The sequence below is a fragment of the Entelurus aequoreus genome, linkage group LG06, assembly GCF_033978785.1.
Source record: "Entelurus aequoreus isolate RoL-2023_Sb linkage group LG06, RoL_Eaeq_v1.1, whole genome shotgun sequence".
Classification (NCBI taxonomy): Eukaryota; Metazoa; Chordata; class Actinopteri; order Syngnathiformes; family Syngnathidae; genus Entelurus; species Entelurus aequoreus.
Window position 1 is genome coordinate 69,039,319 of NC_084736.1, and position 16,960 is coordinate 69,056,278.

General features: G+C 39.9%; 1 protein-coding gene across 1 annotated transcript in view; it reads left to right on the forward strand.

The window, feature by feature from the left end:
• The window catches only part of gas2l1 (growth arrest-specific 2 like 1), a 69,248-nt gene that overhangs the window by 21,672 nt on the left and 30,616 nt on the right, over window positions 1-16,960 (forward strand). Inside the window, exon 2 of the mRNA XM_062051335.1 lies at window positions 14,334-14,441. Coding sequence (XP_061907319.1) covers window positions 14,334-14,441 — 108 coding nt within the window. The remainder of the gene's footprint in view (window positions 1-14,333; window positions 14,442-16,960) is intronic.

Sequence of the window (16,960 nt, forward strand, 5' to 3'; positions counted from 1 at the left end):
ACTAAAAATAGTTAAAAACAGAAGGAGATAACGTCCGCGGGAACCTACCACATAGCAAAGGACATACACCATTTGATTTCCTATTATGCAGCTAATTTTTATTTTACAGTTTTTCAAATATCTTGTGTGACATCATGCACAAAAGTGCACTTTATTTGTTTTAAAACATTGTAGTGGCGTTCTGTACTAAAAGTGCACATTTATTTAGTGTTGTTTTGATATGACATCTTAGTGACATCATGCACAAAAGTGCACTTTATTTGTTTAAAACATTGTAGTGGCGTTTTGTACAAAAGTGCACATTAATTTAGTGTTGTTTTGATATGTCATCTTAGTGACATCATGCACAAAAGTGCACTCGTAGCTTGTTTTAAAATGTCTCTGACAATCTTGCACTTTCTGTTTTGAAATGACATGAATGTTTGTGCCACTGCTTAATAACTGTTTAATGAATACTGTTTTGGTAAATTGACTTAGTTGTGATTTCCCTTTCTGCATGCAAGTTTAAAATGAACATATATTAATGCAGTAAGAACAAGAATGTTTTAATGTAGACACATAGAATCATCATACTGGTGTGATTATATGCATCAAGTGTTAATTCAAGGCTAAGGCAAAATATTGAGATATATATCGTGTATCATGACATGGCCTAAATATATCGAGATATTAATAAAAGGCCATATCGCCCAGCCCTACTAGCAGCACTAGAAAATACAACTTTCTGTTGGCTAATTATTGTATTTAAATATATCTCAATTATTTGTTTTTATTATTTTCTTCATTATTTTTTTATTAACTTCTAATCAAGCCTGGTCATAAAAAAGGTGGTTGTCAGAGAAAATATACACTTTGAAATAAACAAGATGTTAATTATTTTCAACTTTCCTGTTGTATATTGTTGACTGACTTCAAGTATTAATCACAGATTAATCAAGTCTTTATTTAAATGGCACAAAAGTTGATACTTTTTTTACATACAGTATTTATTTAAAACAAATGACTGAATATCTTGTACTTTTTTATTTAAAAAAAAAAATCACGGAATGTAAAATATTTACACAAATTCTAAAAGCAAAAAAGGAAAAGCCTTAAAGAAAAAAATTACACTTTTGCAGAATATATGAACCATTTAGTAATTTAAAAATTGCAAATATTCTACATTAATAACAACTAACATAGTTATTATGCTACTTAAAGGGGAACTGCACTTTTTGGGGAATGTTGCCTATCATTCACAATTATGAGAGACTAGAAGACAAAAGCTGCGATGAAGTAGCGACTTGTCCAGGGTGTACCCCGCCTTCCGCCCGATTGTAGCTGAGATAGGCTCCAGCGCCCCCCACTACCCCGAAGGGTTTAAGTGGTAGAAAATGGATGGATGGATAGAAGACAAAAGTTTTTGGTTTTTTTTGCATTCTAACATACAAAAATCGGCTCGTTCTAGGTGTCTCACAATACAGCTATTGTCTATCATCATCACACTGGTGTGATTATGCATCAAGTGTTAATTCAAGGCTAAGGCAAAATATCGAGATATATATCGTGTATCATGACATGGCCTAAAAATATTGAGATATTAATAAAAGGCCATATCGCCTAGCCCAGGGGTCGGCAACCCAAAATGTTGAAAGAGCCATATTGGACCAAAAATACAAAAACAAATTTGTCTGGAGCCGCAAAAAATTAAAAGCCATATTACATAAATATAGTGTGTCATGAGATATAAATTGAATTAAGAGGACTTAAAGGAAACTAAATGACCTCAAATATGGCTACAAATGAGGCATAATGATGCAATATGTACATATCGCTAGCCTAAATAGCATGTTAGCATCGATTAGCTTGCAGTCATGCAGTGACCAAATATGTCTGATTAGCACTCCACACAAGTCAATAACATCAACAAAACTCACCTTTGTGCATTCATGCACAACGTTAAAAGTTTGGTGGACAAAATGAGACAGAAAAAGAAGTGGCATAAAACACGTCCTAGAAAGTCGGAGAAAGTTATATATGTAAACAAACTAAGGTGAGTTCAAGGACCGCCAAAATTTAGTAGGACAAAACGGCGCTCGCCAAATACTCGAATCAGTGAAGCATGTTTAATATAAACATTGTGCTTTGTAACAATTAGGGAGGTTTGTGTCATGTTTGTCCTCCTACAGAAACCATACTAAAACAAAAAATATATTTTTTTCCCCCTCATCTTTTTCCATTTTTCATACATTTTGGAAAAAGCTCCAGAGAGCCACTAGGGCGGCGCTAAAGAGCCGCAGCATGCGGCTCCAGAGCCGCGGGTTGCCGACCCCCGGCCTAGCCTGAATTTCAGCATAACGTCGCTGTGTATTTTCTTTATAGTAGTTTGAATGCAAAACCGCACCACCTCCTTGTGCCTAATGGACAGTCTTATTGTTCTTGTGTATCCCAACACAAAACACCATCCTTATGCGACATTCCCAACAGCCTTTTTCCTCACCCGCGGCCTCGACATGAGTCCATACGTTACCATCCCCCCGCCCACAGATAAAGCAAAAAGCAGTACAGTAATGTCTCGTTGTGGTTATTGAATGGACTGCCACTGCTGACAGGGCGGCAATCAAACGGCGTCACCTCAATCAAAGTCTTTGTGTGGATGGAGTGCGGTGCAAAGGTCAGGGTGAGGAAGAAGGAGAGCGGGGAGGGTATGGACACCATTAAACGTATGCTCTGGCTCATGCACTGAGGGAATGCAGACAAAGGCGCACGTGCCCGGAGTGACTTTACTGTACACTCGGCTAAACCTGACTGCAGTGAACGCTGCTCTGGGAGGAAAAGCTACAGTAGAGAGCAAGAAAAGTAGGTCATTGCTGCCTTGCTTAGGGTCACACGCTTTGCTGAGAGAGCGTGGCATCACTCAGTGCTTCTTCTACCCCGATTGTCACATGCTCTCATGGCTTTAAGGTGTCACCGGTTTTAGCTTTTGGCCCCATGGAATGAGTGCAGGGCTCAACAACCCACTGTTGCCTTCTTTATGGTCGTGAAGTCAGCTGCTCGTCCACATGATTAGGATTTAATGACATGTTTAACTGAGTGGGAGCGTCTGTCGGAGCGCTGTTATTCTCAGCACCTGCCTGCGGCTTCTTCCAGCAGGTCTCTGTTATTTTTACACTTAATTTGAAGGAATTATCAAATATGTCAGCCAGATTCATTGTTGCAGGTTGTAGCAATGCAACTAAAGAAGGGGTCAGCCTGGTTACCTTTCAAAATGATGGGAATATGAGGAAAGTATAGACCGTTTCAGTCAAATTGACTTGCGCAAAATGGGGCGGACCTAGTACTGCACAAAATGGGGGCGCCGTCGATTCCTCTAATTTAGCTCCGTGTGCGGAAACATTTGCCACTGGTTTCTCCAAATGGACTTTGTTTATGCAAACATGGGTGGTTTAGAAATGACTACTCAGCGATATTCCCTGATTGCCTTCAAAACAGCTTTTTTTTTAAATGAATTCAGATGATTTGAATACGAGCTAAACCAGCTCTTGTTTTTCCAAAGTTTGTACGCAAAGCAGAAACACTTGAAGCAGGGGTGTCAAACTCATTTTAGATCGGGGGCCACATGGAGAAAAATCCACTCCCAAGCGGGCCGGACTGTTAAAATCACGGCACGATAACTTAAAAATAAAAACAACTTCAGATTGTTTTCTTTGTTTAAAAATAGAACAAGCACATTCTGAAATTGTACAAATTATAATATTTTTAGTTTTTTTTACAATTACCTGTTGCCGTTAATAATATATATAATTTATTTGTCGTTATTCATATTTTTTGAATAAATTATGTGATATTGTTCATCAGTCAACTCATTGGTGTTCATTTTCAATCTATCAAGATGAAAAAAATATATCAAAATCAAATTACAGGATGTTATTTATGTAGTTTGATCATTTTCCTCAACCGATGTACTAACATCATGTGGATTATTTTGAACATATGTAGCATCATCTACAAAGATACAAAGAATTGCTATTGTGACATCCAGTGGACACATTTAGAACAGCTGTTTCTTTCATTCAAAAATTTCAGGTTAATTTTTATATTTAGCAAACTCATCCCCGGGCCGGATAAAACCTGTTTGCGGGCCTGATCCGTTTGACACCCCCGACTTAAAGGGTCTCTCTAATGCTGACAACATTGGCACTTTTTTCATAGTTCCGGACTAAAAAAATATATGTACAGGTAAAATTCCCCCCATGATAGAACAAGTAGTAATTCTAGGCTTGTGTTGGAACGCGTTTCAGCACATTTTGGAACGCCCACTTTTAGCTCCAAAATGTGCATCAGCCTGCTGACGTCGCCTACAGAAGACCGGCGTCACGATCTGTTCACACGGGATCTTGTCTTATTTTGAGTTTGTTGGTGTTTTCCTGTATTAAGCGTCTTAGTTCCTGCCTTGTGCTTTTATTTTGGTTGCACTTCCTGTCCGTTTGGTTATGCAGCACCTTGACTTTGTTTGCCAGCGCACCTGTTCCCTGTTTGCAATCAAGACAATTTAAATTCAGTTGTTGCTGCAGGCTGGTGTCGGAACATTGTTTTTCTGTGAATGCTTCATGTCGGTAACCCTTTACTATCCTCCAGTAGTTTTTTTCCCCTTTGCTTCAGTGGTAATATTTGAGTTTACCTACACACTGTCTCCTGCACATTGGGATCATGATAACCACCGCTGCAATGCGAACCCAGCGTCACAACAGGAGGCATTTTTTATTGCATAGTATGCAATTTGGTAGCATCTTCATCCTGAATCATGTTATTTTTACACTTAATTTGAAGGAATTATCAAATATGTCAGCCAGATTCATTGTTGCAGGTTGTAGCAATGCAACTAAAGAAGGGGTCAGCCTGGTTACCTTTCAAAATGATGGGAATATGAGGAAAGTATAGACCGTTTCAGTCAAATTGACTTGCGCAAAATGGGGCGGACCTAGTACAGTTAGCTACGCATTACTCAAAAACTAATTGATATTATGGGAGAGTCAATTAGCATTTTTTTTCATTTAGGCTTTGTGCTTAGCTAAGCTATAACTTCATATGATGCATTTATTTTAGAAGAGAAACAAATCAGTCATAACAAACATTCTTAACTAGTCATTGTCACTGTCATATTTGCACGAAAATATTGTTTGTGTACAGTTGCACACAAAATCGTAAATTATATTCATTGGATATTCAGATTATTTGAAAAAATAAGTTCAGACAGTTTTAAATAGTTTTATCATGAAATGTTCAACTTGATAACAAAACTAAGGAAAATTTAATATCAGGGCTATTCAACTGGCGACCCGGGAATGACATCATTACGGCCCCTGAGTTCAGTTCAGAACTTGGGAGACAAACATTTCTGTAGCAAATTCCTAAAAACACTAGAGTGCCCTTGTTGTATCGAGGAACTTGGACCACTGTAAACACATTGGCAGATCCTTGCATTGACATTTTAACCTTGCTAGCAAACATAGAACACTGGGGTCCAAACTTGTGATTTACATAACTCAGGCGTTCCTCAAAGCACCCCTTTTATTTTTTTTTTTAAATCTGCCATATCGAAAGTTTATGCATGAAAAATAAGAGGGCTGGACAATCTAGAATGGAACTGTATGTGTTCTGGTTAAATATGACTTCAGTGTATCTTTAGTTATTGAATAAATGAGTCCTTCTGTGTGGTAGATGCTGCAAAAGGTCCAAAAATATCATGCAGTCAAGTCGGAATGACCTAGTTTCTTTCCATGCATGTCATTGGGAATTTCCAGTCATGACAAAGGAGAACACATTTTAATGCAGTTTACCTTTAAAAAGTGCCAAATCATCACCATTCCAATCTTTATGTGTGCTCTATGCTCAGTTTGCTCCCTGCAGTTGACAAACAGACATCAAATCATGTAAATTCCTGTGCAGGAAGGTTCTACAATCTCTAGTTTTTATTGTTGAAGTTTGGTTATAATCAGGTCCTGTACAACATGAGTGTGTTCCTGTGGGCTAACACACCTATGTTTGATTAAAAGCACTAAGCCTTTAGCGTGTTGACTCATGAGCTGGATCATGTCAGTGCAACATGGAGTGAAAAAGACGGGGAATATCATGCGGAATCTTGATCTCTCCTCCTCCCATTTCCCCTACTCCTCATCCCTGGGGGTCGGCTCGGCCCTCGGTATCAGTGGATCTTTGCCATGAATGCTCTTTCATGGCTTTTGCAGGCCAGGAAGGAAAGGAATGAAGCAGATAGGACTTGTCTGAGACCATGTTCTTCCACTGTCTGAGCAATCTCTTCATAATAGAATGAGAAGGTAGTGGGCCTGTTTTTGCAAAAACATTCCTGTGTTAGGATAGGAAGGGGCATGCTGTGGATCGTTCAGTTCTTCCCTTCTTTTTCCACGTTGAACATCTGCAGATTCTGCTGGAAGCGTCTCCTGTGACCGGCATCTATAATGCATCCGTCAGTTTTGCACCGCCTTCAGGCACCTCTCTTCTGAATATTTCCCACCTGACCTTGTCTTTCTCCTCCCCCTCTATCTGGTGGTAGTGTGTGTGTGTGCGTTGGTGTGTCTGTCGCCCTGTCTATTCAGCAGCGGCTTGGGAAGAGCACACATTTTGTTTTGAAAAGGAAAGGCCTTACGCAAATGTCAGGCTATAAAACATGTGACCTCAGCCGAACAGCTGAGAGGAGACAAGAATGAAAAAAATATGCCAAACTGAACCGTTGAAAAAGGAAGACCGTGTGTTTTTGTGTGTGCGCGTGTGTGTGTGTGTGTGTCTGTTGCTATGGCAATCGTTCCATTAACTCACAGGCTGGGTTTTTTCCAAGCGGCGCTACTGACAAAATGAGAAAAAATCAGAGTGACAGAGCAGAGGCTCGCAGAAAGAAAGAGGGCGGACGCACGTACTGGAGAAATGTAAGCAAACAAAGCAGACTTGAGCAAAACAAGAAAAACGTAGGCCTGCTCAGTCAGACTGGAGGTGACCGAGGGAGGTGTGGGGGGGGGATCAGCTGGGAATCCACCCTCCTTATTCTAGGAGTCAAAGATCAGGGCCCCAAAGGGACTAAGACTCTTCTAAATGCTTCTTTTTCTTCTTGAAAACAGAATGAATGCAGAAATGTTATTCAACACATGATGTCATCCAGACCAAACACACCAGCAGTAGTCTATTATTGTATAGTTCCAGGAATACACCAGTCCTTCCTTTATAGTCTGCTTCACAAATGTGTGGTTCACTTATTAAAGTTCACAAACTGTCAATTACAACTGTCTGGAACATACAAGTAGGGACGGGTGTTGATTACATTTGAACTGATACTGGTACCAAATCGGTACTTGGAAAAACAGTGCTGATGCTTAACCTGTACTTAAAAAATGGAAAACATGCACAGTAGAGTGGCCAGACAGAAGCCATTCCTTTGTAAATGTTGGCCAAAATGCAACTGAAAGACTCAAAACAAAATTATCTGGACTGATGTGACTAATATTGAGATTGCCATGTGTCATGTTTAGAGGAAACCAGGCACCGCTCATCACCAGGCCAATACCATCCCTACAGTGAAGCATGGTGGTGGCGGCATCATGCTGTGGGGATGTTTTTCAGCAACAGGAACTGGGAGACTAGTCAGGATAGAGGGAAAGATGAATGCAGCAATGTACAGAGACACCCTGGATGAAAACCTGCTCCAGCGCGCTCTTGAAGGAAGACTGGGGCGATGGTTCATCCTTCATCAGGACAACGACCCTAATACTCAGCCAAGATATCAAAGGATGGCTTCAGGGCAGTGGTTCTTAACCTTTTTGGAGGTACCGAACCCCACCAGTTTCAAATGCGCATTCACCGAACCCTTCTTTAGTGAAAAATATTATTATATATATATTTTTTAAATTCAAGACAAAGTCATATGTTTTTTTTACTGGTGCACAAAATGAACCGTGCATGAACATCACCTTGTTCCAAGAACAAAACCAACACAGTGCATGAACTCACAACAAATTACTGTCAGGTTGAAACACCGAACTATCTATTACACAAAAAAAGAAGAAGGAATCAGGCAAAGACAGAGTTGAATTTTACTCATGGGGAGAGATGTATTGGGCTGTACACTCAGTTTCAGTTCCCCTACGCTCTAAGGTACAGTCCCACATGCTCCTCTATTCATTCGGGAGGTCCCTAGTTAACATCACTGAGGCTACTTCTGAAGGGAGGGGTAATGCAACCAGCCACAGTAGACACAATACGTGATTATTCAGAATGGAAATGTGCTGATACTCGTGATTTGGCCCTGTCTCTGTTTTATCTGCGTTGAGGTACTCGATGTCCGTCCTTGGCTGTCAGCAGGCAGGGTCTGGAAACAAACTGCTGACGCGAGACAACCCACAAAGCAAAATTACAAGTTGTGCCTTTGCAGAGATAGAAAAGTACATCTTCAGCACAATTGATAATAACTATTGCAACTAGGTTGGAGTTCAAATCCCAGCCGAGTCATACCAAAGACTATAAAAATGGGACCCATTACCTCCTTGCTTGGCACTCAGCAACACGGGTTGGAGTTGGGGGTTAAATCACCAAAATGATTCCCGGGCGCGGCGCCGCTGCTGCCCACTCCTCCCCAAGGGGATGGGTCAAATGCAGAGGACAAATTTCACCACATCTAGTGTGTGTGTGACAATCATTGGTACTTTAATCTTTAATCTTAATAATTATTCTAACATTTACACACCTGCAAATCAGATGGAAAATTAAAGGAAACATTGTTTGGGGGTATCCATAACACGGCGATAGGGAGAAGTTTTTATTTACACGATGAGTCGGGTGTGTCTTGACCTTCGCCGAACCCCTGAGACCGACTCACCGAACCCCTAGGGTACTGTAAATGTCATTGTAAGGCCCAGCCAGAACCCAGGCTTGAAACTCTAGAGAGATCTGAAACCATCAACCATCAAACCGGATGGAGCTTGAGAGGTGCTGCATAGAGGAATGGGCAAAGAGTAATGAGGGAAACTACCCAAAGATAGGTGTGCTAAGCTTGTGACATTGTATTCAAAAAGACTTGAGGCTGTAATTTCTGCCAAAGGTGCATCAACAAAGTATTGAACAAAGGCTGAGAATACTTATGTATTAGTAATTTGTTTTTGTTTTTGTTTAGTTTGAATAAATTTGCAAAAAAACCCAAAAACCTTTCACTTTGTCATCATGGGGTGTTGTCTGTAGAATTTATTCCGTTTTGGAATAAGGCTGTAACCACAAGGCCTGCTCAGTGGCCAAAGACTATAAAAATGGGACCCATTACCTCCTTGCTTGGCACTCAGCATCAAGGGTTGGAATTGGGGGTTAAATCACCAAAATAATTCCTGGGCGCGGCCACTGCTGCTGCTCACTGCTCTCCTCAGCTCCCAGGGATGAAAAAGGGGATGGGTCAAATGCAGTGGACACATTTCACCACACCTAGTGTGTGTGTGACATTCATTGGTACTTTAACTTTAACTTTAACATAACAACATTTTGAAAAAGTAAAGCGCTGTGAATACTTTCCGGTTGCACTGTAATACATTGCAAAATAGGAAGTAAAATTGCCAGAATTATTGCGGCAACACAGACAATATACAAAAAGCGACTTTTGTGTTGTAATATTGATGCTCATAATGCGGGATTTGTAAATGCAACCTTGCTCGCTGTAACTGTCACTAGGGTTTAAAGAGGAAGTGTTGTGTTGTTGTTGTTATTGTTATGGTGCGTCCCGTCAACCTCAGAAGTCGGAAGTTGGAGCTTCGGAATGACATCACAGCCAACTTATTAGTGTTCCAGGTTCAAGGTCCACATCCAAATGGCCACATTCAGGAGAGATATATTTGCTCTTGCCTTGTTTGAATATAAACAACTTTTGAGAAAATATGCAGTACTTCTGCAACTTTCAAACACGATATATAGAAAGGAAACACAGATGCTATTGCTAGCGATGTTAAACATACACTACCGTTCAAAAGTTTGGGGTCACATTGAAATGTCCTTATTTTTGAAGGAAAAGCACTGTACTTTTCAATGAAGATAACTTTAAACTAGTCTTAACTTTAAAGAAATACACTCTATACATTGCTAATGTGGTAAATGACTATTCTAGCTGCAAATGTCTGGTTTTTGGTGCAATATCTACATAGGTGTATAGAGGCCCATTTCCAGCAACTATCACTCCAGTGTTCTAATGGTACAATGTGTTTGCTCATTGGCTCAGAAGGCTAATTGATGATTAGAAAACCCTTGTGCAATCATGTTCACACATCTGAAAACAGTTTAGCTCATTACAGAAGCTACAAAACTGACCTTCCTTTGGGCAGATTGAGTTTCTGGAGCATCACATTTGTGGAGTCAATTAAACGCTCAAAATGGCCAGAAAAAGAGAACTTTCCTCTGAAACTCGACAGTCTATTCTTGTTCTTAGAAATGAAGGCTATTCCACAAAATTGTTTGGGTAACCCCAAATTTTTGAACGGTAGTTTATAAAACATGAAACAATTTAATTTACACTACAGTAACATTACCATATTCTGTATAAACGTCCAACAATATGTCATATACGGTTGATTTAGTGACGAAAAATAGTAAAAAATGGTCAAAACGGATATTACAAAAGGTTCTCCTATTGTTTGCGCTCAGAGCAGCCATCTTTGAAGCCAACTCCGGAATTACTAAGGACTCTCCGACTTTCCCAGTAAGAAATCCGACAACGGGTGCGTCCTAGTTGAAATTTCCGACGAGGAACTCGGAAATTCCGACTTCCTAGAACAAATGGAACGCACCAGTAGAGAGCTGTAGACCCCGCGGGCCTGTCTCCGCCTACTGCTTCGCTTTGTCAGCAAAGTCACCATCTCACATGATCCGCCCGAATGCAGCTGAGATAGGCTCCAGCACCTCCCGCGACCTTGAAAGGGACAAGCGGTAGAAAATGGATGGATGGATGAGTCAAGACCTGCCCCAACAGCCATTACAAGTCATGTCTTCTATGAAGAAATTGGTCATTTACGTGCCTTTCAAGAATCGTAGTGTTCATAGATTTATTTATTTTTGTTATTTGTTATGAGTTTTTTATTTGTATTTAATACTGACATGATGCAATTCAGGGGTTCTCAACCTTTTCCAACACAGAGGGGCCCGGGGCCCACTCAAATATTAACACTGAATTAGGGCTGCAACTAACGATTAATTTGATAATCGATTAATCTGTCGATTATTACTTTGATTAATCGATTAATAATTGGATAAAAGAGACAAACTACATTTCTATCCTTTCCAGTATTTTATTGAAAAAAAACCAGCATACTGGTACCATACTTATTTTGATTATTGTTTCTCAGCTGTTTGTACATGTTGCAGTTTATAAATAAAGGTTTATAAAAAAAATAAAAAATTGCCTCTGCGCATGCGCATAGCATAGGTCCAACGAATCAATGACTAAATTAATCGCCAACTATTTTTATAATCGATTTTAATCGATTTAATCGATTAGTTGTTGCAGCCCTACACTGAATTAGTAGCCTTACACTTGATTTGAATCGTATTCAATAATTATATCTTACCTACTTACAGTTTAACAGGATAAACCTTGTCAGATGATATTAAACTATATGTTAATCATAAAGATTATTATCGAGGCTTAGCTCAGGCTGGTTACAAAAATATTACTAATCAAATATACTGCACAAGAAGGGACTCATACAAACTGAAGGTTCATACAATTACGCAGTGCTAAAATAAATCAATTATAACTAAAACAATAATAAATACTAATAATGTGTACCGTATTTTTCTGACTATAAGTCGCAGTTTTTTTTATAGTTTGGCCGGGGGTGCGACTTATACTCAGGAGCGACGTATGTGTGAAATTATTAACACATTACCGTAAAATATCAAATAATATTATTTAGCTCATTCACGTAAGAGACTAGACGTATAAGATTTCATGGGATTTAGCGATTAGGAGTGACAGATTGTTTGGTAAACGTATAGCATGTTCTATATGTTATAGTTTTTTGAATGACTCTTACCATAATATGTTACGTTAACATACCAGGCACGTTCTCAGTTGGTTATTTATGCGTCATATAACGTACACTTGTTCAGCCTGTCGTTCACTATTCTTTATTTATTTTAAATTGCCTTTCAAATGTCTATTCTTGGTGTTGGGTTTTATCAAATAAATTTCCCCAAAAAATGCGACCTATACTCCAGTGCGATTTATATATGTAATATTCTTTTTTATTATGCATTTTCTGCCGGAGCGACTTATACTCCGAAAAATACGGTATGTTTCTTGAATAAACTACCAATAGAATTAAAGTGCAAATAAAAATACACTACTTTAGTCGTAATTTTTGCGCTTAAGAAACTTCTCTATGACTTTAGCTCCAGACTTCTCCTGTGTGTTTGATATTGTCATTACTCCCACAAGTGGCGGAAAAGTGTATTACAACTGAGTACCTCTGCGGTCCCAAAAAGAAGTATGTTTGGTATTTTCGCAGCCCAACAATGGGCAAACACTAAAAATGTTACTATTAATTTACATACTGTAAGTACAATGATACGGTATTGCTGCTGCAGTCTTGCCAATGACTTCCACAAGATGGGTGGACAGCTGTATATTTCTATGGTTACTGATTAGCTTGTTATGAGAGCTCCTCTTGGTGTGTTAAGGTCAACAATAAAGTTTAAAAAGTGTGTCAGACTCTGTGCGCTTCTGTCAGGACGCGACATTACTAACAAGAAGTTACTTGTAAAAATCACCCCCAAGCACTTGTTGCTGGTTGCTGAGTCAGCATTGTGCCATAATGAAGCATCGATAGCGTTTGCTTATTTCAGTCTGGTTAGAACTGTTTACGCTGGCGCCGGTGGTATGTTTTCTTTCATTTTGAGGGATTGCCTTTGGACCTGGCCTACAGAACATGTTACGCTGATGTGTCCTAAATGTTGTCGAGCGGACTGCAAACTGCTGCTTCTATAGTACCGGAGAGGATTTATTAAATATACAGTACAGGCCAAAAGTTTGGACACACCTTCTCCTCATTCAATGTGTTTTCTTTATTTTCATGACTATTTACCTTGTAGATTGTCACTGAAGGCATCAAAACTATGAATGAACACATGTGGAGTTATGTACTTAACAAAAATAGGTGAAATAACTGAAAACATGTTTTATATTTTAGTTTCTTCAAAATAGCCACCCTTTGCTCTGATTACTGCTTTGCACACTCTTGGATTTCTCTCGATGAGCTTCAAGCACACCTGTGAAGTGAAAACCCTTTCAGGTGACTACCTCTTGAAGCTCATCGAGAGAATGCCAAGAGTGTGCAAAAAAGTAATCAGAGCAAAGGGTGGCTATTTTGAAGAAACTAGAATATAAAACATGTTTTTAGTTATTTCACCTTTTTTTGTTAAGTACATAACTCCACATGTGTTCATTCATAGTTTTGATGCCTTCAGTGACAATCTACAATAGTCATGAAAATAAAGAAAACGCATTGAATGAGGAGGTGTGTCCAAACTTTTGGCCTGTACTCTATATTTCATGATAGGTACTGTAAATATGTGAAAGAAGGGAAACATTTGTCAGATATTCATTGTAATGCATTGTTGTATGAGTCATAAAAGTTAAATTTTGCAAAATAGTAAGCCCCCGCCGCCACACACTTAAAGAAAAGTTACATCTTGCATGTTTGGCTGCATTATGTTCTCCAATCCAACAAGATCCTGCTCACTTTAGTTTGATATCGAGGCCAAGGACAACATGTGAGTTGTCCAATCCTGAGAGAACCCAGGGCGGTGCAGTTCAGGCACATCTTGCCCCACCCTGCAGTCGTGTCTGACTCCGGTTGCCTAATAAGCAGCCCCGACCACAGCAAGGGCGCTGGCTCCAAATCGCAATTCAAAATCCAGCTGGCGGCGCTGGCCTGCTGACATCACCACCACCATCGCAGCCTCCATTCCACTTTTGATTTGATGATGCAATGTCTTGTGAAGAACAGTGCATATTCACAAAGATGTCTGCTTGTTTTTGTACTATTTTTTTTTTAAACCAAGATAATCTTGAGAGATGCACCTGAGCAGGGCTTTTATTGTGGTGGAATAAATGGGTGAGGCACCATATCACCTAGGAGATGTTAAGACGGGCAGGAAAGTGACGCACACTCCAGCACCACGGAACAGACTCATTGTGTTGCGTGCTCTCAGCAAAGGTCACAATCACTGACTACTAAACACGACTTCATTTGACAATCTACGTACAGGAAGTGGTCACCACTGACTTAACATGTGTCATCTTTTGTTCTCCCCAGGTCCGGGAGATTCTGGGCCGATGTTCCTGTCCTGCACAGTTTCCTATGATCAAGGTGTCAGAAGGGAAGTACAAAGTAGGAGACTCCAGTGCACTGATCTTCATAAGGGTACGTCTGCATCATACATAATTATACATAATTACACGTTACTGTAAGCATGAGGCTTTTATTTATTTTGATGTAAGATGCACAGTTCAGTAGGTTGTAAAATTTGGAACAAGGGAGAAATGCTCACTGTTTGACACACAACACAAGAGTTTTTCCAAATTCATGTTATGTTTTAAACTTGAAAAATCCCCACCAATACACGTAATGAAATAAGCCGGTAAAAGACGCTGATCTATTAAAGGTTTGTATGTACAACCCCCTTTCCATATGAGTTGGGAAATTGTGTTAGATGTAAATATAAAGGGAATACAATGATTTGCAAATCATTTTCAACCCATATTCAGTTGAATATGCTACAAAGACAACATATTTGATGTTCAAACTGATAAACACACTTATTTGGAACATCCCACAGGTGAACAGGCAAATTGGTGGGTGCCATGATTGGGTATAAAAGTAGGTTCCATGAAATGTTCAGTCATTCACAAACAAGGATGGGGCGAGGGTCACCACTTTGTCAACAAATGCGTGAGCAAATTGTTGAACAGTTTAAGAAAAACCTTTCTCAAGCAGCTATTGCAAGGAATTTAGGGATTTCACCATCTACGGTCCGTAATATCATCAAAGGGTTCAGAGAATCTGGAGAAATCACTGCACGTAAGCAGCTAAGCCCGTGACCTTCGATCCCTCAGGCTGTACTGCATCAACAAGCGACATCAGTGTGTAAAGGATATCACCACATGGGCTCAGGAACACTTCAGAAACCCACTGTCAGTAACTACAGTTGGTCGCTACATCTGTAAGTGCAAGTTAAAACTCTCCTATGCAAGGCGAAAACCGTTTATCAACAACACCCAGAAACGCCGTCGGCTTCGCTGGGCCTGAGCTCATCTAAGATGGACTGATACAAAGTGGAAAAGTGTTCTGTGGTCGGACGAGTCCACATTTCAAATTGTTTTTGGAAACTGTGGGCGTCGTGTCCTCCGGACCAAAGAGGAAAAGAACCATCCGGATTGTTGTAGGCGCAAAGTTGAAAAGCCAGCATCTGTGATGGTATGGGGGTGTATTAATTCATACGGAAACGGGGTTTGTATTAATGTGTACTTGATAGCATGCATAAAGCTACCGTAATCTACTAAACTTGTGCGTGTTTGCCTTTATGCATACACTGAATATATGTTGATTATTACAACACCCACAATGCTGTGAGGAACAGACACAAATATAATCATTTAGCACTCGCAATGTGATTTATCAAGCCTGAAGAAGTTTGCGGCCGCTGTTTTGTGTCTTGGTCTACTAAGATCCAAATAACGACATGTGCAAACTATAAAATTGTGTGTACTAATAGTGGGCAAACAAGTGCAAAAGTGGTGCAGACCGCCCTATTTAAATGAGGTTTTTGTGTGTATACCGGCTGTCACCATGGAAACACTCATTTCCCTCCGCATTTACGGCATCATTTGGTCCACCCTGCGGGGTTTTGTTATGTTGTTGACACGCAGTACACACAAATAAAATATGCACCACCTTTTTTAGGTTTAGCACGCTGAAGGTGCGTTCTGGGAGGCGGTGTTGTGATGGTGCATCTGAAATGATTCAGATGCAAAAAAATTCACATTGAAAAAATGTTTTCATTTAGGAGATACAGTGGAGCCTCGATTTACAAACTTAATTGGTTCTTGAACATGGTTCGTAAAGTTAAAGTTAAAGTCCCATCGATAGTCACACACACACTAGGTGTGGTGAAATTACCCTCTGCATTTGACCCATCCCCATGTTCGCCCCCCCCCGGGAGGTGAGGGGAGCAGTGAGCAGCAGCGGTGGCCACGCTCAGGAATCATTTTGGTGATTTAACCCTCGATTCCAACCCTTGATGCTGAGTGCCAAGCAGGGAAGCAATGGGTCCTATTTTTATCTTTGGTATGACTCGGCCGGGGTTTGAACTCACGACCTTCCAGTCTCAGGGCAGACACTCTAACCACTAGGTCACTGAGCAGTAAACTGAAACGTTCCTATGTTGAAGCAGAGTTCCCATAAGAAACAACGTAAACATGAATAATTGGTTGTAGACTCGATAAAACTCCCTATTTTAGTAAATAAAATGCACACTTTGAAGACATTTTAATACCTGAAATATACTGTATATCAAAACAACATAACAAGGGGGTAACAAAACAACAACGGCATGCTTAACTGTCAATGCTCGCACACACACAAAAGTGCCTTTGCCTTTGGTGTTCTCCAAAATGTTAACAACCATGTTGCTACAATAAAAAACAAAAAAGGGGAAATCCTTTTTATCTTGTGCCAGCTTTGGTGAATTTTTGTGGCAATTTTTTGAACACTCTGGGAGTTTCGGAGTAGTAACCGCTAGCGTTTGCACAAACTAGCAGTGTGAGGTGATCCTTCATGGTGCCGATTTACACGTACATTCCACACATGCTAAATATAGATGCAAAACAGCGGTCGCAAAACAGTTTTAGTGTTGATAAATCACATTGCGAGTGCTAAATGAT